Source organism: Onychostruthus taczanowskii, unplaced genomic scaffold (assembly GCF_017590055.1).
Source record: "Onychostruthus taczanowskii isolate IOZ18803 unplaced genomic scaffold, ASM1759005v1 scaffold28, whole genome shotgun sequence".
Lineage (NCBI taxonomy): Eukaryota > Metazoa > Chordata > Aves > Passeriformes > Passeridae > Onychostruthus > Onychostruthus taczanowskii.
Genome location: NW_024500128.1, coordinates 5,110,755 through 5,137,370, shown reverse-complemented (window position 1 = coordinate 5,137,370; position 26,616 = coordinate 5,110,755). Strand labels below are relative to the sequence as shown.

Below are 26,616 nucleotides of genomic sequence, written 5' to 3'. Positions count from 1 at the left end.
TCAAAAAAAACAAGACATAGATGTAGTAGTTTCTCTGGAATGGTGCAAAGAAGGGATGTTCATCTGATTTCAGAATAACCTAAGTCTTCAGATGTGGTGGCAGTGTGCCACAGGGTGCATTCTCCAGGTTTTGGAGACCTGTCTCTCGGAGCAGAGACTTTAGTCCAGATAGAGCTTCAGACTGGGAAGGGCTTGCAAACTGGGACTGCAACAGTCAGGTTGCTGGAAGTATCCAGAGCTCCCTGTCCTGAGGTAGAGGGAGATGGCCTCCTTTCATGCAGGAGGTGTGCTGCTGTGGAAAAGCTGTCACCAGGTGGAGAAGTTGAGAGGAAATCAGCAGGCTGTGCAGCATCAGGGAGGGTGAGACATAGGCAGGATCTAGGTGTGGCTGAGACACCAAAGGATTGTGCTCCCATTCAGAGCGACCTTCACAGGCTGGAGCCACTAATCAAGAGCATGCCAAGAGCATGCTGCCAAGAGCAGCCTTGTGCTCTTCAGCAGAGGGAAGTGCAAAGTCCTGCAGCTGGGAGGAACAACCCCATGCACCAGTAGATGCTGGGATCCAGCTATTGGAATGCAGCCTTGCAGAAAAGGACCTGGGGTGTCCTGGTGGACCCCAAGGTGGACATGAAATATGCCTCTGCTGAAAAGCAGACTGATGGCATCCTGAGCTGTATTAGGAAGAGTGGTGGTGGCAGTTTGAGGGAGTTGTACTCGATGTTGATCAGGCTATGCCTTGCGTGTTTGTTCCCATTCTAGGCTCCCTCAGTCTATATTCCTTCAGTGTAATGCATTCCTTTCCTCTCCCAGGAAGCTGTAATCATGTCTCTCAGTGGGTTTTTTGCCTTGTTAGAAAAATAGGTCATAACCATGCAGCTGTAATATTTTTGTCTAGCCAATCGAGCATGGTATTAAGCTCAACTTCATTTTACAAATGTTTTTGCTGTCTCCATGAAAAATATAACTAAAAAAAAAAAAAAAAAAAAGGAGGAGTTTGTAATGTACATTATTTCCAGCTGGTGAACAGTTTGCAAATTTTGTTTCTTTAAAGCATTATTCTTGATTTTCTGAATTGTTGATAGGGGTGTATTCTCTTAAATGTCTGGCTCTTGCTATTATGCTCTTATTTACAATGCTTAAGTGTGCTCAGTGATACGTTAATTGAACTACGCAGCTGGTTTTGAAGGAAGGTTGCTGAAGACATCAATTTTGATTTTATACAAATGCAAAAATAGTGCTCTTCAGTAATTATCTGGGGGAAGGGAGAAATAATCCTTTCATGTGGAAAATAGCTTTTTGTCATTAAGTACTTTAATTTCATCCAACTGCCCCTGTCTCATGTTAAATAATTTTGTTTCAGTGGGACAGAAGTTTGACCCTCTGCTGCATTAGAAGAGTCTTTTCCTTGTATCATGTGAGGTCAGTGTACCCTTAGGGTGGGAAGCCACAAGCTCTGTCCCTTCTGGAGGAAACACTTGTACTAATTTGAAGCCCTGGATAGTCATCCCAGTTTGATGAAAAAGAGTCAATCAAATCTGAAGCACCCATTTTTCTAAATACCGATTCTGAAAGCTGCTGGTAATAATATCCTCAGTGATCTAGATTTTACTCTGGGTTCTACTTTTTCCAGGTAAAGTAAGATTTCTTGCTAAGTAAAAGACTACACTGGAAGAGATCAATGTCCTAAGTTCCAGAGATGTTTGTCCTCAATAAATGTGTAGTCACAGGATGACTCCTATTCAGTGTTCTTTTAGAAGGTGAAAACACCCGTAGCTCTTCACTTCAGTAGATGATTCCAGTATAGAAATAAGTGTGACAGCCCCTCCTTGAAAATCAGTTGGGCTTTTAAATATGCCTGCTTTGTCAGTTTGCAAAGTATGTGTTGTGGCAGAGCTTGACTGTGATTAATATGCATTACATAGTGGTGGCCTGTACAGCTACTGCACTGATATAAAAGGGCTCCAGACGATGCTAATGGGATGGGCAACTTTATCCTGAGTGGTGGTGACTGTACTGGTGTCTGTAGAAGATGATGATGTGATACGGTGTTTAATTATCTGAACCATCCTGAGCCTGTAGACAAGAGAAGAAATGTGACCCAGAGGTAATCATATGGGAGGTAATCCATTGCAGCTGCCTTGGAAATACTCCATCCAACTCCAGTGTTCCGTTTCAAAAAGCATCCTTCCAGAATTGTAAAAGGTTTGGAGAAAAAAGCTGAGAATGACTAAGCATGAAAATACAGGATTTATAGTGACATGCTATGTAATGACATTCTTTTAAGACTTTATTCGTCAGCAGGGATGACTTGCTGCTGCTTGGCACCCTAGCAGCGCAGGGCACTATAGTCTTGAGTGTGCTGCTGGGGTAGATGAAAGTACCTTTGTCGAAAATTCTCTTCAAAGGGAAGGGTTTGTGTGGTTTTTATTACGTGGGTAATTTAGGCACATCAGTTTAATGTTGACCTACAGCATGGACTTATTTCAGCAAAAAGGTAGGAGAGGGCTCTTGAGCTTTTCAAGCCATCTTTTCTTGCTAATGAAACCCCTTTGTAACCACAAACTTAAGGAATGCTTAGTCTAGCTGTTTGCAGTTGGCTACCAGAATTATTTATCAATCTGTATGCTTTGCCCTGTGGAGAACAAAGATAAAGGGAGGGGTTTGTTTAGTTAGAAGTAGACAGTAAAAAATAGAACACAATTTAGCAACTGACAAGGAATGCTGAACAAATATGAATAACTGTATTTAGGTTTGGAACAGAAAAATGGAGCTTCCTTACAGTCTCAGTAATCTTTTTTAGCCCCATTGTATATGAACTTTTAGGTAAGTAACACAGTAATACCCCAACCAAATGTAGTGTTGCAGTATGGAGATTGGAATACACAGAGGTTCAAAGTCTGTAGAATCAGTTCACCTGAAAAACTTACTGTTCTGATAAGTTTACTATAAAATGAATCTGATACACCCCTGTAGGAAGGAAAAGTAGGGCTGCAAAGGTTGAAAGTAGGTTCTGCAAGTGTGCTTTGTCAGCTTGGTCACAAATTCCCATTCAACTTGACAACCCTTCCAGCTTTATAGAGTACAATTCCTCATGTAATTGAAGGGATGCTTGCGAGTGGATACCTGGATATATCGTATTCTGTCTGCCAAGGGTTTCTGTCTTCATGCTGGGAAGATAATACACTTATTCCATATTTTGAAGTCTCTTGAGGAGTTCTAAAATCATTTGGCCACAAAAGTGATTTTCTCCACAGAAAAGTAATGCCTTTCTGAATTATACCAGTATGCTTCCAATCAGATCTGTAAAAAAATATCAATAAAACAAACAAACAAAAAAGCCCTAAGCCCTACCTTGAACTATTTTTATCCTGTCTCATTGAAAGGGAGTGTGTTTGCTGTGGGAAGGACAGAGAGAAGAAAATTCTACCATGTTGAAGATTTCCTTTGTTTAAAACGTCAGCAAATAAAAAAAGGAGATTGTCCCTGCAGCAATTTAAGGCGGTAGCCAGTGTTAATTCTTTCTATTTTAAATGCTTATTTAATAACATTAACCAGACTGAAATTACCTTTTGACAAAAATAATACAAGTGGAACAAACAGATTATATGCAGAGCAATTGAGTTGATGTTGCCATAGGAACCTTTCTTTTTCTCTGGCAGTATTTTAACAGTGTAGCCTTAATTGCATTTAATAGCATGTATAGCTTTTTCCTTGTGTGTATGCATAACTGAAACTCTGCAAGACTCAAAGCTACTGCAGTGATAATTTCTTATACCAGGAAGGTTGAATACTGATATGGTCAAGAAACCAAAGCATTTTCCTCTGCATAGCTTGACTAGGCCTTACCTAATTCTGTTACAGTAAAGCAAAATGCTACCAGCTGGGGAGTAGAATAAGTGGTAACAACCTGGAAGAGAGATGAGTGAGGGTGAACTTAACAGATACCTGCAAAATCATGAGTGGTTGAAAAGGAGAGCTGGACTGAGCATTCAGATTTCCACAGCTAGAAGCATCAAATTAGGTTAGTAAATGTGAGTTTAAAAGCAAAAAGTGAGGGGTTTGTATATCATGAGCAGTAGCTGTGTGGAACTCTTTGCAAGAGAATGTTGGAGATGCTAAATATGTATGTGGGTTCAAGAACAGAGAGGATAAGTCATTCAAGACATGCTAAAAGTAGCTGTATCTGTCTCAGGTTGTCTCTGAAGATGAAGAAATTAGAGGTTGGGAAGGCAGTTGTGGGAAATGTTGGACAGTTCTCTATTGCCTGCTCATGGCTATTCTTGTGGATGGAGTCTTTGGCTAGACTGACACCAAAGACTTCCCTGGTCAGACCCAGTATGGCCTCCTACCTTAATCTACTGGGATATATTAAGTCACCATCTATCCCAGTTCTTCTACTGGTGTTTGCAAAGAATTAGCATTTCCTAAAAGAGGGGGAGAAATTAATGAAGACTATGTGTTGGTTATGAACAAAATGGATGTTCAGTCCACTTGGTATCTGTACCTGCCCATATTCAGACATGCTTTTTGAATTGCTGTGTTTGATGATTTAGTGCCATCTGTTCTTCAGACAGGTTCTCTCCTAATAGCTTAAACACAGTTTTATTGGGGGCTGCAAAAGTATTTTCTTCCATTTCCAAAACACTGAAAAACATGAAGTTATTCTGGATGATGACCTTCATCATTTTTAGGAATTGTGTAGTGAAAATTTGGCCTAACCTCCTGTCTTCAGCTATGAAACTTAGAAGCTTAGGAAAAAAAAGGGGGGAAAGTGGTTCATGGAGAGGGCAAAAAGTAGGGACAGATTAGCTTTTTTTTTGCAAGGAGAAATTTATTGCTGTCCTGATGTTCTGATTCTTTCTTTTTTTTCATTTGGCAATTCTCAACATCAGGATGCAGAAAGGGTTCTATTATATCAGACCAGAATAGTGTAACAAAGCAGTAATATAGTTTAATTTTCCATGGGGAAGTCAGGCTTTTATGAAACTGGTTGGAGGACAGTAGTAATGGACTAGATTTCATTATTAATGTACCACATGTCCCCAGTGAATTGCAGCAGTGTGATGCTGTTGTTCTGTGAGCAGTAGCGATGGGTTGTATCATCTTTCTTAGCAACGATTTTTGTTTCCAGTATGGAGGACTCCTTCTAGCCTGTAAAGCAAAGCAGCAAAATGCATTTTCTTCATCTCTGCATCGCTTTTGGAGCCAGCTCGTCTCCATGGCAACACATTAGCCTGAAAGAGATGTGGAGACTGGGGAGGAAAGGAATGAGTTAGAAGCAGCCGGGCGGTGGTGTGTGTCCCCAACGTCAGCGCATCAGCCTTTTGATAGGAGGATTTTGTTAACACCCATCCAAGGCTCCTGTGCAGAGCTTCTTTATTAGAGGAGCCACCAGGGCATCTGCTTCCTTTCTGCATCCTTTTTCTACTTTTTTTTTTTTTTCCTTCCAAATACACCCTCCACACCCCCCCTCTTTTATTTTAGTTGTGGCCTCAGTGAAGATGTGCAGCTCATTTTCAGCTTCCCGTGAGCTGCCTTGTGCTCTGGCATTTTGCAAAGGCAGGAAGGCATGGCTGCATTTCACTTGACCTTAGCAGCGAAGTGAAATCTCCTGTATGTCACTGAAGGATACTGACTATGCAGAAATTTATTGAAGCAGATTATTATGAACTGGACTGGTATTATGAAGAATGCACGGATGGTAAATATTTCTTTCTAGTCTCTTGTTGCAGAATTTGGAGCTTGTAAGACCGGAGCATCATTATTCAATGATTTTCAAAAGGAAATACCCAGAAAAAGGCAACACCCAGGTGTAGAAGAGATGCCTGCACGTCTTTTGCACCTCGGCATCTCTTGTGAGTGGTGCTGCAAGAGACTGCTGTATAGCTTTTTCCTCTCTGAAGGGAGTGGCAGAGCAGCATATGCTCTGTATGAGCTGTCTTTGGGCAGGGGAAAGAATGTTCAAAAAGCTAACTGTATCTATAATAATTGAGGTGAATTTAAATATACTGATGGTAATATTGATTATTGGTTCAAGTTTGAAGTATGTGTTTTTTCTGCGTTACCAATATCCTGTAATATGTATATATTTTATGTGTTAGTAGGCAGTACATGTTTTCTCTCTGGTTGTTTCTCAGTGAAAAACATTAAAAATGTAGATTTTTAAAAGTGAGCAGGTTAATTTAACTTTTTGAATTGGAAGAATTACAAACTCTGGCAAGTATTATCTTTTGTGCTGTTTGCAATTTTTATGTAATGTTTGCTAGGGTGATTATTTCTGTATCAGGACACCGAATGTTTTCACAGGCTTCTGATAGAAGGCACACAAGAAAGGGTAAGGAATTGCTAAAACTGTATTCTCTGCAGCAAGAAAAAATCAAGATTCCTTATTGATGGCACTCTGAAGCAAGATGCAGCCTTTGGGAATGCAGAAGTTTTACATTAATTTTATTCTGGCTGGAGAGCTTAACTTAAACAAGGCAAGTCCAAGATCACAGTGAAGCAAAGCACAGAAAGCAGGAATGAGCATAGGCCCAGGGGATAATGTACATATGTAATACACAAAGATATTTCTATGGTAGTGCTCTACAATACCAGAGGGAAAGTGAGGCATAAAGATAAGGGTGACAAAATTTGAATGCTTTTCTTATGGTTCTTTTGAGCGTCATGTGCCTCCATTTCAGAACTGAATGCAGTTTCAGAAGCTTGTTACACTTGAACTTCTATTATGTTTAATTGATTACTCCTGGCCAGGTGTTCAAAGAAAGAGGTGCATATTTATTTGAGAGATCTGACCACTTTAAGTTGGATTGAATCCATTATGTAACCTTTATCCTCTCAGTTTAACCCTAGTAAATAGTGTAGCATCTGATTAATCTGCATGATGTAACAGCCTGAGTTGGCCTGCTTTTAGAAGCTTAAGAAACAGAGCAGTTGTATTGTCCATAGAAGCTGTAGCTTTCCCCAGGTTAAAACTCCCACAGGTAGCTTCCCCGCCCGTTCATTTTTGTGATGTTTTTCTGTGGTCAAAGTGTCATATGGAAGGGTGGTGTGCCCGAATGTCTGAGCTAAGAGCTGATCTGCTTATCCATTTTGTCTTAAGCTGTGTGCTGCACTGGAGAAACTGTGGGAGTTCCATGGTAATGGAATAAGCAACAGGTGTTGAGCAAACATATAAATACCTTGTGGGATGAGAGCCTCAGGTGCACAGTAGTGGTTGGTCGGATTCTGGGCTTACAGGTTTTCCTGTCAGTGCTGAGCCCCTGCCCAGGATACTTCTTCCATGAGCTGAGATCTGCAGAGTCAGCTGGAGTATATGCTGGCAGTCTGCTTGAAGTATTTGGGAAGTTCCCCCCTAAGAGAAAGAAAGGGTTAATGTCTGATAGGGAAATAATCTCTCCAGCAGGTAAGGCGTAGTGCTTTTTTGCATTTTTTGGGTTGCTATTGTTTTTTAATTAAAGTATTAGTTTCTACTTGCTGAAGGTCAGTGCTATCAGTCCTGTCTCAGCCTCTCAGGTGAACAGTAGTCTCAGGGTTCACAGAATTTTATGGGGTTTAGCTTTCTTTTTCTTCTTGGAGTTCAGGTGTGTGTGAGAGAGGAAGATTTGAGGGATGCAATGGAAGACACAGTGTTTGGCCTTACATACTGGAACGTTCATTTGGGTTTAAGACAATGTTGGTGTTTACCCTTGACAGAGAAAGGTGTTCTAATTGTGGTAGAAGACAAAAGGCATCATTATAGTAGAAAACAGAGCTTTTCCAAAAACCTGAAGCAGATGACATACTAAAAGAGATGCCTGTCTCTTGATTGGCTTTTTATTTTTCTGCTATGTATTTTTTGATACCAGAGTAATTTTCCTGAGATTCTTTTTACATTCAGTATAGTGAGATAGGCAGTTGCAGCTCAGCTGACCTGTTTTGAATATCTATTTTGAGACAAATTGAAGCACAGTTAGAGAGCCGATTTCTCTGCCGCACATGGACTCTCCAGAGCTCAGATGTATGTGTGCATTCACTTATGAATCCCACCCAGTTCACTCTTTGTTATAAACATAACATTGGAAAATAGTGGGTGTTACATTAAAACTAATAGGAATCTTCACAGGATAATATCCTACAGAATTATTTTTCTGATTAAATTGTTCATACATTCTTTGTCAGAGTCTCTGGGACTCAGATTTCCATGACTTTATTTGGTTTCCTTTATTTAATAATTATTTTAACAGCATATGGTTTCTTGTTCTTCAAAGAAAAAAGAATCTAAAATTATATCCGGATGTAAAGTTTTAATGCTATTATTTAACTTAATAGGGAAAGCAGCAACTCACTGTTCCCTCAGATGTAATGAATTTCTGTACTGACTGACAGTAATGATGTCTTCAACTTGCATTTGGTAGTGGTAATTTTTTAATGTCTTGCAAAAGAAAAAATGCTCCAAATTTACAATTTATAAGTCTTGATGAAGACTTTCTAGGGTTGGAATAATTAATTAATTCTTTTACATAAGGTCCTTTACAGAGTTTATTTTTGGTAGGAGTAGGTGGAAATAGACAATAAAATGTCACACTCTATTTGAATTACTGGTGTTAACTAACATTACAATAAATTGAAACTTCTATAAATAACTGCTACACTATGCTTTTTACATAAATTTTCAAGTGCAAGATTTTATAATATGAGTGACACTTGTCACCTTACTTGGTGTCAACAAAGTATATTGTGTAGGTGGACTGGGGAAAGAGCTGAGCCTGTACTTGAGTAGGAAAATAGCTATTTTCATAGCAGACTTGGACAGAACCAGTGGTAAAAAGAAAAAGCTGAAACTTTTCTACTCTTATTACGAAAGATAACAGTATAAAAGTTTAGGTTCATCTAAGTGTTTTTTATAGAAAAAAATGCATTCTTAAAAATCTTGCATGCAACTTGGGTGAAAAAAACTTTCTACTAAACCCACACAAACTATCAAACAAGTAAACAAAAACGTAAGTATATATCCATAGAAATTTTTCTGAATATGCTTGTTCCCTGCCTCTCTCTTAGTGCAATATTTTTCTAATGAACAAGGCTTTCTACAGAAATCCAGACTGACTTTAGAGCAAATTATTTTCTTGCGGTTTCTTCCATTACTTGTTTATTTCTAGCTCAACAGTTTATAACAATGCATGAGTTCAGTTGCCTACAATTCCAGATGACTTTGTGAATGTGCAATTGGATCTTTCCTCCTTTCGTTGGCCCTGAGTTTTTGCAATTTCTTGTGGGGGAAATGGTGTCTTTCCCTTTTTTCCATTGCCAGACCCACGGCATGCCTGGTTTGTTACAAATGCTGAACCTCCTAACCACTTTTATGTTTGCCTGAGCCACTCCATCTTGTTCCAGCATCCCTTCCTGTATTTTCTTCCCACTCACATTGAAATGCTTTTACCACCTGTTGTGTTTGCAGTTATTGTTTAGAGCTTCTCTCCTCTATTCTGTTTTCCACTCCACTGATATAATTATCAGCAAGCTCACTTTCTTTTTAACAATAGTAGGCAATTCTATCTTGTTCTGCTTGATCTCTTACGAGTGTTTACTTATTGTTGCCTTGCTTATGTTAGTGTGGTGACCCATCATCTCCCTCATGCACTGGCCCCTTTTATGTCATCCCTGTGGACAGAGTAACCCTGGTGTTACTCTGAATCTCAGTGGATGCTGACACTGGGTAGGCTACTGAAGTCTGGGGGAGTCTTATGAATGCCTTTAGGATGCAGTTTCTGAAACAGCCCTTGCTCTATAGGTATGCAGCTAAAATGCTCATTCAGGTTGATATCATTGTGCCCCCATGTCTCTATATATGATAAATATAGCTGAACTTTGCTTATATTCATGGAACTGTTGATACCATTTTCCTAGTTGTCTGCTTTTTGCCATGCCACTTCTTTCTCTTTACTCCTTCATTGACTCCCTGTTCTTCATGAGGTCACATAAGCCATATGAGGCAACACACATTGCAGCATAGAGATACTTTTGGTTTTATTCTGTTCAACTGCTAAGTATCTAGGTGTTTTGCCATTCATTCCATTTCTTTCTCTTTCTGCAAGAGTAACATGCTGTCCTTTTGGCTGAGTGACTGAAGATATTTTGTGTGGGATTTTTAAAGTGTGGGAAACACAAAACCTGTAAAAATTTGAACAAACTAACTTTGCTTGACTGTACGTATTAACAGAAAGGACACATTCAATAGCCAATTTTATCTCCCTCCCTGAAGAGCCCACCCCAAAATGCCCACATTTCTTCATCAGCATATTTAAATCTAAGTGCTGCCATTTCATCTGCTGTTTTTAGACTTGTTGGCTTACAGAGAATCTCTTTGTTCTAGATGCAGCATTGTTAGTAAGACTTAATTGTGCAGAAGTTAGATATTTTTATTGATAAAGGAAAGTTAAAATGATTTGAATGCATTGGAGTTCCTTGGAAATAATGAGTCAGGATATGAAGGTTTGTTTGTATTGTGTCCAACCTCACCCTTCTTCAAACTGGCCCCTGGTTTGTGTGTTTCCTGTTTCATGGCAGAGCTGCTGAATATACTCTGTACCTCAGTGCAGCCATTGTACTGGGAGTGTGCTTGGAACACTGCAGCTCCCTTAACCAGCTTCCTGACAGGAGGTAAAGCCTCCTAATTCAGAGTGGGGATAGCAGCAAATACACCAAATTTACTTCCCAGTGACAACCCATTGAAAAGAATCTTCATTCTAGTATACTCTTAAAGTCTCTGAGTGTGTGTTTACAGGAAATATTAAAAATCTGTTTTCTCTTTTGAATCTTTCCAGTTTAGATTGTATATTTTCAGAATGAAATACAACATAGCTGCTACTTTTTTTCTTTTTTTTTAATCCATAGCTGCTTATTGTTTGGTGTTTGTTGGAAACCTGGCTCGTAATCTTTAGCAAGTAAATGTTCCTGCACTGCTTAAGGAGATGTAATGCAGAATACATGAAAAATGTGTTGATAGTGTGAGGGTGGGGCATACATTCTTTCTCCACCCATTATAAATTTGCTCCAGCATTTATCGTGTGCTGATATCAAAATAGGAATTACAACACCTTTTCTCAGCTTTTGAACGTCAGAGTCCTCCTGTGTGGTGCAAATTGATATTAGTCACAGTTCAGAAGCCAGCTTGTGGGAATGTTCAGTTATTCTCCTTATATTGTCATGTGTTTTGAACAACAACATGCCTCCTTTCAGTGTGTCCTTCATAAACTGGATAGTTAGCTGTAGTTGACCACTTGTCAGGATTATTAAAACCACAGCATGTTTGGCAGGAGTGGACTTTTCTGTCCCTAGGCTTTAAAGGTGCTTCCTGCATTCTTTGATGTGACTTATTGTTTTGCTTACTCCCTCAATTTCAATTTTCTAGCTGTTACTGAAATGTGAGAAATGGTCACTGAATGGCAAGTAGGTATTTAAGACCCTTACTGTCTGATTTTAAGTATTTTTAAAGGCTTGCTTCACTGTTACAGGGAAGAACTGAAGACACAAAAGCTCTAAGCTTCAGAAACGAGAAGTAATCCTCATTATTATTAAAATTACATATTTTAATATAATGATGTGGGGAGAAAGAGACAATCCTACTTTTTCCCATGAGTTCTTGATGTTATTGCTGCTCTTGAATATTGCAGTAAATTTTGGCTGTCAATATCAAGTTGTTTTGAGTGGCAAAATCTTTATTCAGAAATCAGTGTTTCTTCCCTCAGCAACCACTAACATGTATTTCATATCCTTTGGCTGTTATTTATATAATTATTATTGCATTGTTTGCATGCATATATCAAGAGTTTAAAACGTAGAACGGAATAATTCATCATTATTGTGTAAAAGTAGTTGCTTCCCATCTCATACTACCCCGTTCTTCCTCACCACTAGAGAAATGGTAATAGCAAAATTGTTTCTACATGACCCAAACTCTTACGTTCTGCTGGCTTGTAGTGTAATGTTTGTCTGTCTGTTCCTGTTATGTCCCCTCAGAGGATGATGACGTGCCTTTGCCTTGCAGTGCCCCCACTTTGCCTGCAAATGCTTTGCCCTGTGATGTGGATAGGAATGCTTTAGCAGCAAAGGGCACCTGCTTGCCTCTGCAAGTAAGGGAGGCAACTTAGCAAACATTAAATATCTATGGCTACAAAAAGTTAAATAAGAAAGTTAGCCTGCCCTGTGTGTGTAGTCAAGATTAGCAAACACAGCTTGTTGCAAACAAAGAGCACAGGAGATTTGTTTCTTGTTGAACAAAGAAGAGATGCACGCACGCCTGAAAATTCACTTGGATGCCATATGTGGACTCATGAGGTATTTCTTTTCCCACAGCAGACTGAAGAGAAAAATGAATATGGAAAACACAATACTTGACAGCTAATGGGATATGTAATTTAAGTTCTTTTTACCAGTGTAATCTCTCCTTCATAGAAGCAATATAAAGCTTCTTTCCCCAGCCCAGTTCTTCACTTAATGGCTGTAGTGTGTGGTGGATGCAGCAGTCAGACTGTACTGCACAACAGCCCTGGGTATGAAAATCTCTCTGCTGGGTGTGCACAGGCTCAGGCTGTTCACAACTCCAGTGAGGTCTTGCTGCATTGGGCAAGGTGAGAGGTGATTTATGACTCTGTGTGGTGCACACCCTTCCCCAGGTGTGACAGACAGAGGCTGGGTCAGACTTCCGTGTTGAGACACTTGTGGGAAGCTACCACTTCACTCGTAAGAGCAGGGGCAGAGGTGAGGGAGCCTTGTTGATGTGAGCAGTATCAGGGAGGGTCTTTCAGCCCACTGGCTTTGTCTGAAATATGTTAGTGGGGCTTTTGAGCGAAAACTGGCTACTGTCAGAGCTGGTCTGAGGAGCAACATAAACCTTCTAGTAATTATTAGACAGATGGTCTCTTCCCTCCTCCACCCCATCTGTAGAACTCAAAGCTGTTGCGCTAAGGACAAGTACACAGTCTCTCCGGAGTTCCCTGGCTGAGCATGTGAGTGAGGAAAGATGGTATCCTGCTTTGTGGAGACCCTGCTCTGCTCTCCCCAAAGATACAGCCTCCGAGGGAATGACTTCCCATCGCCTGTGAGACTAAGGCATCATTTCGTGTCTGTCTGGGATAACTGCAGCAATGTCAGTAAACGAAGAGGAATGTTATGAATATGACTATGAAAAGGAAAATGAGAGGAAATGCACTTTTAACAGGCAGAGCCTTGCTATCTTGGAAGAAGGTACTTTTCACCTTTTGTTTTTAATCTTTCATGGTGGTAGCATGTGGCAACCTGCAAGTGATTTGAGTGATATTTGTGCATTAAATAGACAAAAATGTGTTTTACATGTGTAGCCAGTATGTTTGGATGTTTGTCTAATATCTAAATAAGATAAATATTAATTTATGTATACTTCTTTAAATAAGAAAGGCATGATCAACAGATGAAGGCTGTGCAATACCTATTTTATAATGAAACAGAAATTGGGAAATCTTCTTTCTCTGGAATTGTAGTGCATTTTTTATATGCACAAAATGTGTGTGTGTCTTAGGAAACTGTATATTTTAGGTTGTCATTCCCAGCAGGTGCTTCTAGAACAGAGCAGCAATTTTGTGCTTAGCCATGAATTTGAAAGCACATAAACAGAAATAATCCAAGTGTCTTATGACTTAAATTTTCAATATAAAAACTAATCCAAAAATGTTGTCATACTTCCTGGAAATAAAGGACAACTGGCCCATTCAGGTGGAAATGGGAATGTACATGCATTGAAAATCCTCCTGTGCACCTGCTGTATAGAGAGGGTATCTATCCTAGGGCTGCTTCCAGCCAATCTGGTTAGCTTCTTCAGGGTTTCAGGTAGCAAAAGCTGAATGCCTCATTCCTGTTACTTCATGTGCTGTAAATTGTCCTCTGAAGCAGTAGTTTTATGGTAGAGGATCGGTACTTCCAAATAAACTATTGTAAAGCTGATGCAGGGATGGTTTGAAGGATTGTTAGGACAGAGAATGTGACGTGCTGTGAATTTGCATCCTTGTTTACCTCATGGTTCCTGTGTTCAGAGTTCTTGGTGAATGAACCATGCTCTTTGAATGCCATTGTATAGGATTTTTCCTGTAAAAACATCCTCACAATCAAATATCCCACTTAGTTTTCAAATTTGCATGTCTGTGAAACAAGAAGGGTGCTGAAGAAAATACTGATAAAAAGAAAATTTAAAACTGGGGATTGGGATGGAAAGGAAGCTTATCAAGAGAAGCCAGCTGACTTTTTTTTATATTTTATTCCTGTAATTTTAGCAATTAAATTATTATTGAAGCATACATGATGCTGTTCTTGTTCTTTCTGCTGACTTTACCTTTCATCGAGATCTAACAGTCTGAAGCTGCTCTTGTTGATTTTGAGAGGGGGAAAAGAAAAATTCGAGTTCTATCTGGGATAAATTTAGCCCTGTCTTTCTGCAGTGCCTTCCTCTCAAAAGCTCAGTATGTGTTTGAAATGTCTTCTAAAGATGCCTTTTCTTCTCCACCTATGCGTTCATATCGCCTACACACTCAGTGTAGCAGAGATACAGATACACAAAACCTATATATGGTATTTCTATGGTTCTTTGCACGGGGGAGTACTTGCAAAGGGTAGTATTTCTCTAGGAGAATGGGTGAGTCAATCCATTCTGTAAGTAAAGCAGATGGAAACACCAGCATGTAGCCTTTTCATCCTGAACAAAGGAAACACTTTAGCTATATCTGGCTGTAAATCTGGTACCAGAAATGGGAAATCAGAGGATATGCTTCACTTCAACCATTTGTAGTTATTGAAAAGAGGAGGATAAAAACTGTATAATTAAGATTCCTTAACTGTTTGGCCTATTCCATATGCAGGATGTGTACTCACTTCTTGACTGTTATTTCCATAGTCATTTTTGTCTGTGCTGACGTTTAGATGCTGTAACCCCCCTGAGTCCTGTTTCTGGAGCCTGTCACAGAATTAACATTATGCCTGGCAGCGTTGCAGTCGGCTCTCTTGATGAGAGTGGAAGGCACCTTTGGAATTGGCATTGCTTTGGAATTGTAAAGTTGCCTGACAGCAATATATTTACTTTTCATTTGATAAGTTGGCCTTGGGGTGACTGCAGTGAAACTTTGCTCAGGGATATCTGTTGGTAGTGTCTTCTCAGATTTTCTTCATAAAGGAACCTGAGCTGTGAAAGGACGACCTGTCAGTTTCCTTTGGTTAGTGATTTGTTGAGTCAGCTGTTTCTGAAAGGGAGCTATGTTTTGATTCTTGCTTTTGCAGCTGGGACAGGAAAAGACTCTTACCTACATAGGACCTATGATGGCAGCCATTTCCATATAGTAGTTTAAAAGTCCTATTTATCTAAAGTACTTAGTAAGTGCAGGTAAAGAATCTGTCTCCAGTTGAATTAAAAAAAAAAAAAAAAGCCTTGGGATCACTATTAAAATCTTAAATCAGACACTCCAGGGATCTGCCTTCTGGATCTGACTGAAAATGTAGAATACAATAAAATGGAGACAATTCAGAGCTCTGGAATCTGTGAATACTAGAACAAAAAAGATAGAGAGGAGCCATTCTTGAAAGCTTTGGCACAACCATTCCCTCACAAAGAGCTGGAATAGGAAAAGACCACATATTTCAGAAAGGAGACAGCTGACAATGTCTAACTTAGAGGCTTGTAACTTCATTTTAGAATTTTTAAAGATGTACAGTCCAGATCCTGATTTAAATCTTTCACACATTTATTAATTACATTGACTGCAGTCTAGACATTTCTTGACAAAAAATGAATGGAAGGGAATGTCCAGACAGTAACTCAGTGGCTAGTAGTAAAAAATCCTGCAAAAAAAGTTTTAACTTTGAAGAGAAGAGCTATCCTGAGCTGTGTCTATAAATGATATATGCATTAAGGCAATTAAGAGAATTAAGGTGTTCTCTCCAGGGACTTCTTCTTATTTTCTTAGTTTCACTTTGTGTCTGTATTTTCCAAGTTACCACATTTGATCTGTTTATGCTAAATAGAAGGATAAAAAAAGTGTCTGATGCTCTTTTTGAAATTTCTTTTAGCTTGATTTTTCATTCATCACTAGAAAATTTGGTGCTGTTCATGTCCTACTTAGAGGACATACTTTGAATTTATTCCCTACCTGAGGTTTCAGGCAGGGGCTTTAGAAAAGAAGTAAAAGCTATGGTTTGTTGGTTTTTTGGGGTTTTTTTGCAAACCTGTGTTTAAGTAAAAAGAAAGGTTTGTATGTAAGGCTTTAATACTGGATTTGCTAAGCTATTTGAGTACCCTATGAGAGAAATGGCAGTAAACAAAAACTCTTTGAACTGTAGCCTTAAACATCAAGATAAAATCTCTTCTTCCAGAAGAATCAGTAACTGCAGCTTAATATTAAAATACTCTTTTGCAAACGGTGCCATTGATATTACAGTAAGGCCATGCTATGGCATTTCAAGAAGACAAAACCAGAATCTATTGGACTGTCTGTTGAACTTCCTAACTGAGTTTGTCTCTCACAACATCATGTTCTTCCAGACTCCTGCACAGAGCTCGCCCACGGTGTGACCTGACAGTTGTGAAGCAGTTGGCACGCTGTGACCGCTCCTTATCCCTCTAAGCAGGGTCGCGCCACCGCTGACCTCCCCGTCTGCTTCTGGAGCAGCTGGCCTGCTCCCTGCTTTGGGAGCGCTGGGGGAGCCTGGGGGAACTACTGGGCTATTCTGTTAGGATTTGGATTTCTAGTAAGTTGTGACTCAGAAGCACATTCTTAAAGCTCTGGTGACAGTAGACCTTGAAAATTTTTAAGGTCTACATGAGTTTATTCTCTTAGGGCTGTCTCAAATGTGGCAGGCAACAGCAGATCTGAAGCCTCTGCCCCAGCTTAGCCAGGGCTGTCAAAAACATCTCTGCATTGGAGGAGAAACTACAATATTTATCTTTAACTGTGAAAAATCAGTAACAGCTGACAGCATACTTCAGCTATAATTTTCCTGAGTTTATTTGAAAGGTGATATACCTAATGTAGCACAGTTTCAGAATTCCACATGTGCTTGGCTCAAGTTGATGTAGTGCTCACAGTAATGTGTGCCAGCGCATAACTATCAGTGGCTCTGGAACTGAAACTGTAATTTTTAGTGGGTGCTTTATCATTTGAGTGTAAAAATAGCCTTTGAGGAATGAATCCATCGAGAGCTGAGGTGTCCGAGTCTGCCAGGGTCTTTGATGGCTGACGTTTGCCAAGTGGCAGCAGGGAGCGCGGCTGCTCAGTCAGATTTGCCATGTGTGTTCTGTGTGCCTCCATGTGCAACCTTCAGGATGCAATGCCCTTGCCAGTGTTTCTTTGATGTTTGGACAGAGCTGTGAGCAGAGAGGAGTGAGACAGAAGCTGTTTTTGAGGCAGGGCTTGTAATGACTGACCAAGAATATAGCAGGCCTTGCCATAGTTAAAGGCATAGTTAAAGGGTTGGGAACTATTATGGAAAAAAAAGCACAGTCCCCTCCCACCACCTTGCCAATAAGAAGCATGGATGTTTAAATGGCAAGAGATCTGTGCTCTGTGAACAGTATTCATTTCTCCTGATGGAGTTTCTGATGAAGTAAATTTTGGTAGTATGGAAATCTTCATGCATTAAGGCCTTACCTGTTAGACTCTATAATTATACAGGTCAATATTATCTGCCCCAAAAGTGAAACTTTAAAGTGGCATGTTAGCCCTTTTATGTTTCCCAGTAGTTAGAAATAGATGTGAAGAGGAGCAGTGAGAGCTGGGCTTTCCTCTTCAGCAGCTGCGGCTCTCTTTTATTTCATTAGTTTATCCTTGGTTGATAGGTCTCAAAAATGAAGAGGGAGTATGTGTTGAGGGATGCAGGGAGCAGGAGCTGAGGATACCTATGACTGCTGGCACTGGTGATATATGTTTTTTCCTCCTTCTATTTGAATCCTTTGTTTGGCAGGTGGTGGCTCATTGCAGAAGCTGCCAATTCTTGTTCTCCTTTCCTTCTATGGCTGTCTCCCGTTCCTGCAAATATCCTTTACCCTGAGTAGCATACTTGTTGAATAGGTCATTCAGGGAGAAATCCAGAAAAGTGCATGTGATCCTTCATATCCCAGTGCATCTTCAGCTTGGGAATCAGTGCACCATTACCTAGATGACAAGAAATAAATGCAAGGTACATCCTTTCAGCTGTACTTACTTTGGGAAACATAGGAATGTAGTTACCAGTAAATTTGTAGGCTTTAGGATGGTATAAAGATGGTGCTAGGTAATTTAAGGCAGAGGAAATGTTTGATCTGTATAGTGTTTGTCCGTTTGCAGGTTTGGCTTTAAAAAAACCCCAAATACTTTGAACTGCAAATGTGTCCCCAGTGCCATGTATTTAGTGCTGTCATGAAAATAATGTGAAGGGAGCTTTCTCTGTTCTTTGTTTCCTATTTTGGATCTGTGACATCAGCTTCAAAGCATTTATCAAAATACAGTGAGTTTTTAAAAATTGGTCTTTCTTTCTGTGTTGTCTGTCAGCCTTCTCCATAAGCTGAGAAGTGCAAAGTATATTTGATTTGGCTGTTTGCATGCATCCATGCACTTAGACACAGTGCTGTCACCCTCAAGCAAAAAACTACTGATGTGTGAGTGAGCAAAAAGAGGTCAGTAATTTGGCACTGTAGGTTTTGCATTACAAGGCACTGTCCTTCATTTGCTCTTGTTTTATCTTTACAGCAGCGTTACCAGGCTCTCATACTCATCAGAAACTCCAGCAGGCTAGAAACCTACTATGCAGGATCCATTACATATGTGATGGGGGGGAGGTGGAGGGGTATTTTTCCACTGCATACTTCACTGATAACACCTCTAAATAGTTTTTCAAAATAGTCTGGTTTTTTCACTGATAGATTTTTTGATCACTAAAGAAATAAAAACTGCTGTAGTAGGAATTAGTCAAATGTTATCTCATAGTCTGTGGAGGCTGAATAACTAGATATTTAGACACCTTTTAGATTTTTTTTTTTAATGATTCTTCTTGATTCCACTCTCCCCTTACTTTTCACCTTCTCTTTCCCACAAGGCTTGATTTCTGAGTAATTGAAAGCAACACCTTTTTGCAAGTTTGCCCTCCTTCCAAAAGGAAATCCTTCCTTTCAGCTAGTAGCTCTGTGTTTCCACAGTATGGTATGTAGTAGCAGTAGTAGTAGTAGTATGGACAGTGGTTGACTGACAGATTTTATTATATGCAGTCTACTCAAATTTATTTCTACTTGGATGTAGAGGATGCATAAAAGGACACTTCTGCTTTGTAACCCTTTTATACTGGCACAGTAGTGTACAAAGATCTCTGTTTTGACAATTGCCAACAGAACTTTGATGGAAATTTCTAGATATAAAAGCTTTGGTGACCAGATTCTACTTTGCTACTGGAAATGTCTGCTGTTATAATACTGTGGTATTGCCTTGCCAGGTTAAAGTTTAAATGGCAAGTTCTGTAGGAATAACTTTGGAATTAAGGGCGTTAATCCCTTAATTAAGGGGGTATCCACACAATCAACCTTTATCACTCTCCCAGCTGAGTGACTTTATTCTGTCTGTGGGAACACCACCCTTTATCAGCCTGGCTGTTAGGAAGGTTATACATTTACTTGAATCAGGATGGTGTGAGGTTGCCACACTCCTGCTCATTGGTGATTGTTAGTGCTAGGTACAGAATGTAAATGAGCTTGCTAATGACAATGTCAAATATTATTTTATAGTAGTGATGGAATGCTGTAACCAGGGGAACTATTTAGTGTATGGTTGTATTGGAAACCTGGTGGCGTCAGGGTTTCTGATAGATGTTTTATGGCATGACTTATGAACTTACTATATTTAAAAGAAAATTGAGTTTAGGGTGGTGTCTGTTTGTGTGTGTGGATGAATAGTCTTCTGAACATTGTACCTTCTGTTTTTATGTGAAGTTTTTATGGAAAACTTCTGTTAAACCTCTTTCTGCAAGTTACTGCATTTTTTTTCATGTGGAATCCTTATTAGTCTGCCTTTAGGTAATATAGCTTGTAGTTGACAGATGTACTGTGTTTTTACTTCTGCAGTGATAGAGTAATTCTTTCTATTGATATATCATGTTTGTCAGGTTATTACTTCAAAACATAAACTTTTTACTGTTACCACTTTCAAACTTACTATTTGGATAAATGCAATTATATTTTGAATACTTTTGTATAGCATTCTTCGGAGTTCACTGGCATTACTCATGTCAATAAATATTGTAAATGCTTTTAGGATGTGATCTGCAAAAGTAGAATTAGAGAAATGGGAAAATAAATGAAGAAATTGAATTTCTTGCCATGATTTAAGCAATTTTCTGATGTTTAGGTATCCTCCAGCATTGCAAGAGATATCTAAGTAATATTGCATTTCATGTATTATCAATGTGCCTTAGTGGTGATCAGCTGTATATTTATATATACGCAGATTGTGTATTTATTAATTAGGTAGTGTTGTTTCCTTAGTGTGACAAACTGCTAATATTACTGTACAGTTCTGCTTTTTTTTTCTCCTCAGTATATAAATCCTATTAGGCCTGATCTGTCTCTTCCCCCGCCTTAGTGTGCACTAGGACAACATTAGCTTATCTGCCAGACGGATCCTTAAGTGACATTGCCAAGGGTAAATCCCCTGAAGAGCAGTTCAGGCTACAGCAGCCTGATAACTCATAGTCTGTGTGATCCACTGAATTTCATTAACAGTCCTTTTTTCCAGAATTACAGGCTTTGAGGAAAATGTGTAGTTGGGGAAAAAAAAAAAATAGAAGGGTAAAGCAGAAAGTGCTGTTGTTTGCTGTGACTGTTGGTGAATTTTTCGAAAACTTTTTGACTTCTAGATAAGTCAGTGTAGCTTCTTGAAGGATCAGCTGTGGTGGTAGACTGAACTTGTGCATACTTTCTTCAGTCTGACAAAACTCCTGGTTCCACCTTAAGGATCAACAATCTTAACCAGTCTAAGTAAATATTTGTTATGGGTGATACTATGGTCACTGTGGTGTGGCTGGGTATTACAAAAAACATTTCTTATTTTGCATGCATACTTTGCTGCCTTGTACCATAAAACCCAGTTCTTATCAACTTTAGATGACATAGTTGCTTTCTGATGAACAGTGCCCCCCCCTTAGAGTATTGGAGTTGCTTATTCATGGAGTAATGCTGCTGCATGTCATACAATGAGTAGGTGACACGATGGAATCTTAATTACGTATCTAAGAACATCTGTTTTGACTTCCAGATTTTTTTTAATAAACTCAAAATATTGTTCTCCAGAGAAGAAAATTTTAACATTTTAAGTTTGTTCTGCCGCTGACAAAAGCAAGTGCTTATTACAAGAGAAGCATTTGTATTACCAATATCACATGAGTCTTGGATTTTTTTTTGAGGGCGGGTTAGGGGGGGGTGTTGAGTTTTATTTTTTTGTGTTTTGTTTCTTTTGAGCTCTTGATGTGCTCGTCCAAAAGTTGACGTAAGCAGTTTTTTAGATGAAAACTTACACACATCTAAACTTTAAAAGATGTTTCTTGCTATGGATGGCAGTTGAACTCCAGTGATCCTTATCTGTGTCTTCCAGCTCAGAACATTCTGTGATCCTCCCCCAATAGTACTCCCTATCTGATTAATGTTTTGCTTTATTTCTTTGCAGTTCTATGTGCTGAAAGAGTGGGCCAGATGACTAAAACATACAATGACATAGATGCTGTAACACGTCTTCTTGAAGAGGCAAGTACCACGTCTGTTTAAGGACCTGTACACAGTGTGACAAAGTAGTACTGAAATTATCTGGTACCACTAATAGACATTGTTGCTAGATTGTCCTTCAGTGTGGAAGAATAAGGGCTCTAAGTGTATGTGCACTTTATCTCACTGGTTAGCTAAATATTCTTTCTAAATTAAGATAATTTGTTTACCTCAGACAAATGGATTCATTACATCTGGTTATTTTTCAGTTGAGGCCATGTGACTTGTTCTTGGCCAAATGTTTGCCCTAATGAAGGAGGAGGAGGAGGAATCATCTTAAAATGACACATATTTTTACAGTACATGTAAAGCTGAGAGTATCATTTTTGATGGATATATTCTCTTCAGAAAATTATAAAAAAACTCACAGACTTGTTTTCATAATAATTTGTTCAGATAATTTTTCCAGAGAAGTACATAGACACAAAATTAGAAAATACCTAGTACTCCATTTGCCTTCTTTCCCTTATGTTTGGTTGATTTGGTTATTGTTTGTGGGGTTTTTACACCACTATTATGAAAATTGGTATTATTGTAATCCTTAGCACTCAAGAAATGTCAAAAAACAACTGTCATGGTACTATGCTTATGTTCAATAAAAGTAATGATAAATTGTTGGACTAAAATCAGCTATTTTTCTGCAGTAAACTTGAGAAATTATTTTCTGAAGAATGCTTATGAGTAATTCTTAGGTGAAAACTGTTACAATTGTATTGGCTCATGGCTGACTGCAATTTAGTCTTTTATACTCAATTGCTTGCTTATTGCAATAGCAATGTTGAAAATGGTGTATTTCTGGCCAATTGGATGGTCTGTTATTCCTCTAATTCTGCAAGAAAACAAGCATGGGAATGAATGCTCATGTTTCCCACCTATTGTGGATACCCCTCAATGCAGTGCAGTCTTATATTTTGTGCTTTGTGCCAAACCCATTCAAACACCTCTGTACCAATTACCTGTTAAAACTGATGTGCTACCCAAAAGACTTCTTCTGGAATAACTCATCACCTTGTAGTAACAGTCTGTTAACTTGTTTGAGCCCTGTTCCCTTTGCCTTGTGTGGCTGAGATTTACTGCATTTGGTCTGTTACTCCTTCTAGTAATGATGGCAGCATTCTGCCGAACTGTTTCCTCCCCTGAGTCCCTGTAGCCAAGTGTCTATAGATCCAGGCATCACACTCAGGGGAGCAATGCTTGAAGGACTTGCTATGCTAGTGTTTTAAAGCTTCTTGTGTACTTTCCTGTCTGGATGTTTGGAAGGGTAAAATAAGGGACTGTACAACATGTCAAACTTTATTAAAACAAATACTTTCAGTGAGCCTTTTTGTTTTGTTTGACCATCATTTCCAATTAAATTACTCTGTTCATAGGGATAGGTGCAGTTACAGCACCTTTCTTTGTTCTCCATATGGTGGTTATCATAAGAGATTACAGCCATTTGCAGAATTTAACTCCTTGTGTTGCTTTCACACATACAAGTGAGAGAAAAAACAAAAGATACCCCTTGTCTGTCCTTCATGTTTGCAAGCTTCAGATGCTTGCATTGCAACGTTGAAAGGTGCTTAATTTGGGAAGATAGGAAAGAGAAGATCTTGAAACAGCATGTGTGCAGATATTTCAGAAATATGTGCCTATAGCCCTGAAACTAAGGAAAGGACATGGCAGCAGGCCTGCCTGGGTATGTGGTAAAAATTGGAGCAGATTTCGTAATGAATCTGCTCTCTCATCTTTTTCTAATAGTAGTGTAAATTTGTCTTGCTTCTCAGTATTATTTTTTTTACATATTGCTGTAATAAATTAGTTCCTTGTCATTGTGTTAGTAAGAGACCTGTCCCCAAACTGAAATTTAGAGCTGAATTGCTAAAAATTGTGTAGGAAGGCTGGGAAGGTTATTTGAAGAGCCTGGACATGGACTTACATTCCTCAAATTGGAAGTTAAAAAACATTGCTGCTAGATAGCTCCTCGTCTGTAGAATCAAAACCACAGCAATATATTTTTTCCACGCAGTATTTATGAAGTGAGCCAAGTTAGTGAACAATAAGTTGGCTTAAAATATATCCAAACATATTTTGGATAACTTCGTGGCATCTATTGTTCTGAAAGATTGTACATAAGATTGCATAAAGATTCTATGGTTTGAAAATGCCAGTAGCTTTCAATGCAAATGTAAGTCTGACCTTCAGAAACCATTTGGAAAATGCTATTTGCAGATACAGCATTGATCAGTCACCTCTCTTTTTATTTACTGGTTATTATATAACTTTTTTTTTCCATTATGAAAGCCTCTTCATTCAAATTCATTGACTTCAAATCCATGTGAACAGTACCTGTACATTTTGTAGGCTTTGTCATGAACGTACACATGACATAAAATCTGGGTGGTAGTCAGGGACAGTAAGTAAGCTCCAAAGAGTATTTTCAGTGACAGGAAGAAAATTCTTCCTCAAATGGTGTTGAACAAGGGTACGTTAGGGAGTTAACCACAGCACCATTTTACCATTATTAAAAAAAAAATCCAGTAGTTAAATAAGAAAATGATAAATAGAAATGCTTAATGAACAGTGCAAAATTTTTTGATAGTTTGTCATCCTCTCCCAAGCAGATTACAGTCCCATGTACCAGCTTCTGCAAGGCTGAGACATCCTTATGTACATGTCATCAGCAGGATAAGCTTCTAGTTTTTATTGGTACCTGTGGTGAGTTGTCAAGATGGGTGATTTCCAGTACTGTGCTCATAGAGGAGGGGGAGGAAGAGGCCAAGCATGACATGAGAATAACCACTTAATGTAGTTTGGGGCATCTTCAAAAAGGAAAGAGTTAGGATTTATTTTTGTACAAAAGCACTGATGGTTGGCATGCACAAAAATAGGAGCTGAGCATTCATTGTGGTGGAGCTGGCTTCTACTCCTGCATAGCTCATTGCCTTTTATTTGTAGGTGGAGCAAGTGGAAACTGCAGAATGGTTTGAGAGAGGGTCAGTAATTTCTGAATAATGCTGTTGTAAGATATGCAAGAGTAGAAAAGGAAAATCTGCAAAAACCCCTGAACAAATAAACCCTCACAGAAGGAAAAAGTCCTTTTATTATTATTCATCCCTTTCAAGGCAATTTTACCCTCCCTCTGATCCTTTGGTGATTAAAAAATATAAATTGAAATTGGCTTTCTGTTCTTAATGCTTCACAGAAAGAACGGGACTTAGAATTAGCTGCTCGGATTGGCCAGTCGCTGTTAAAGAAGAATAAATCACTGACAGAAAGAAATGATTTCCTGGAGGAGCAAGTAGAACACATCAGAGAAGAGGTAAGATTTTTATGCCTGAATGCTGTATATGCAGTGATAGGAGGAATTTTGTTCTAGCTTTACCTTGTCCATGCATTTGGCCATGGGCAACCTTCTCCCATATCTGACCATCCTCCCTGCTAGAAATGTCTTCCTTATATCTGGTCTAAACTGCTCTCCTTTGGTTTAAAACCATTACCCTTTATCCTGTCACAACTGACCCTGCTGAAAAGTCTGTTCCCATCTTCCTTATGAACCCTCTTTAAAGTACTGAAAGGCAGCAATACGGTCTCCCTAGAGCATTACCTTCTCCGTGCTGAACAAACCCAACACTCTCAGCCTTCCCTTATAGGAGAAGGAGTATTTTTGTGGCCCTCCTCTGGACCTGCTTGAACAGGTCCATGTCTGTCTTGTCCTGAGGACTCCAGAGCTGGGTGCTCTCCGGAGAACAGTTGAGGAGGAGAATCACCTCCCTCAACTTGTTGGCCATGCTTCTTTTGATGCAGCCCAGGGTATGGTTGGCTTTCTGGGCTGGGAGTGCACACATTGGTGTGATCAATAAAACACACCAGAAAGCTTATATCATTTCAAGTAGCACCTGTGCTTTAAAACAGGTCTTTAGCTATAAGTACAACTGTCACTAAACTCCAACTTAATAAATGAGCTAGGAGCCAGTGTTGTTTCTCCTATTCTGAGGCAGTGGTCTTGGTTTCTGCATCTCACCCATACGTAGTTTTGAGCAAGACAGAGAGCAATGAACCACAGTGGAGTAAAAACTTTAAAAATTGTTCATAATTAACACTGCTCAGGGGTGTGAGATGTTGTATTATGAACATCTCACATAAAGGACAAAGTGCAGATGGAGTGATCGATGATGTATGATAAATCGTGGTGGAGCACACATGATGAAATAATATCCTTTGATGTGGCCCACCCTTTTTGGCATGGAAAATTAGTTCTGTTATCTCCCAAAGGAGTGCTGTTGCTTGCTGCCCAAGTCCCAGCATGAGGCAGACAAATTTATTTGTGTATTGGTCAGTATGACATGTACTAGGTATATGCAAGGTGACTGAGCAGGACTGTGTGTTCATATCATCCATCCACAGTGGAAAATTTGATTGAGGAAGGTGGGGGACAGGGACAGGCTGCCTCTGTCCACGGCTGTTTTTATTTAGTGGGACTGAGAAGCAGCATTAGGAAACGTGCCACCAAAAATAAGCCTCTTACCAGGTGGCTTGGTATGTTGGGCCATATGTTCTGTCAACACCCTTCTTTCACAGTGTTATTTTGATTCCTTCAGAAACTGATGCTTTTGAGGCAGAGCTCATCAGACTTTAAAGTCATGACACTTTTGTGTGTTGAAAATCTGCCTTTAATAGGTTGCAGATTTTCTATTAAAACTGAATTTTGAATGTTTGAACAGAACAGTAACTAAGACAACTGTCTTTAAGGGCAAAAGATAAGAGAAATGAAATTGATTTATACTTCTAAAATTCTGTAAAAATTGCCTAAAAATGTTTTGTCTGGGAGATATGTGCTTTCTGTAATACAGGGACAAATT

The 26,616-nt window shown here is 39.2% G+C and overlaps 1 protein-coding gene across 7 annotated transcripts in view; it reads left to right on the top strand.

Annotated features, from left to right (window-relative positions):
* The window catches only part of TRAK1 (trafficking kinesin protein 1), a 127,369-nt gene that overhangs the window by 66,024 nt on the left and 34,729 nt on the right, over window positions 1–26,616 (top strand). For all 7 annotated transcript variants that reach the window (XR_005952930.1, XM_041407932.1, XM_041407929.1 and 4 more), the window contains exons 4-5: window positions 21,681–21,757; window positions 24,960–25,076. Coding sequence is in view for 6 of the 7 variants with exons in the window: in XM_041407929.1 (XP_041263863.1) it covers window positions 21,681–21,757; window positions 24,960–25,076 (194 nt within the window). In the remaining variant the exon portion in view is untranslated. The remainder of the gene's footprint in view (window positions 1–21,680; window positions 21,758–24,959; window positions 25,077–26,616) is intronic.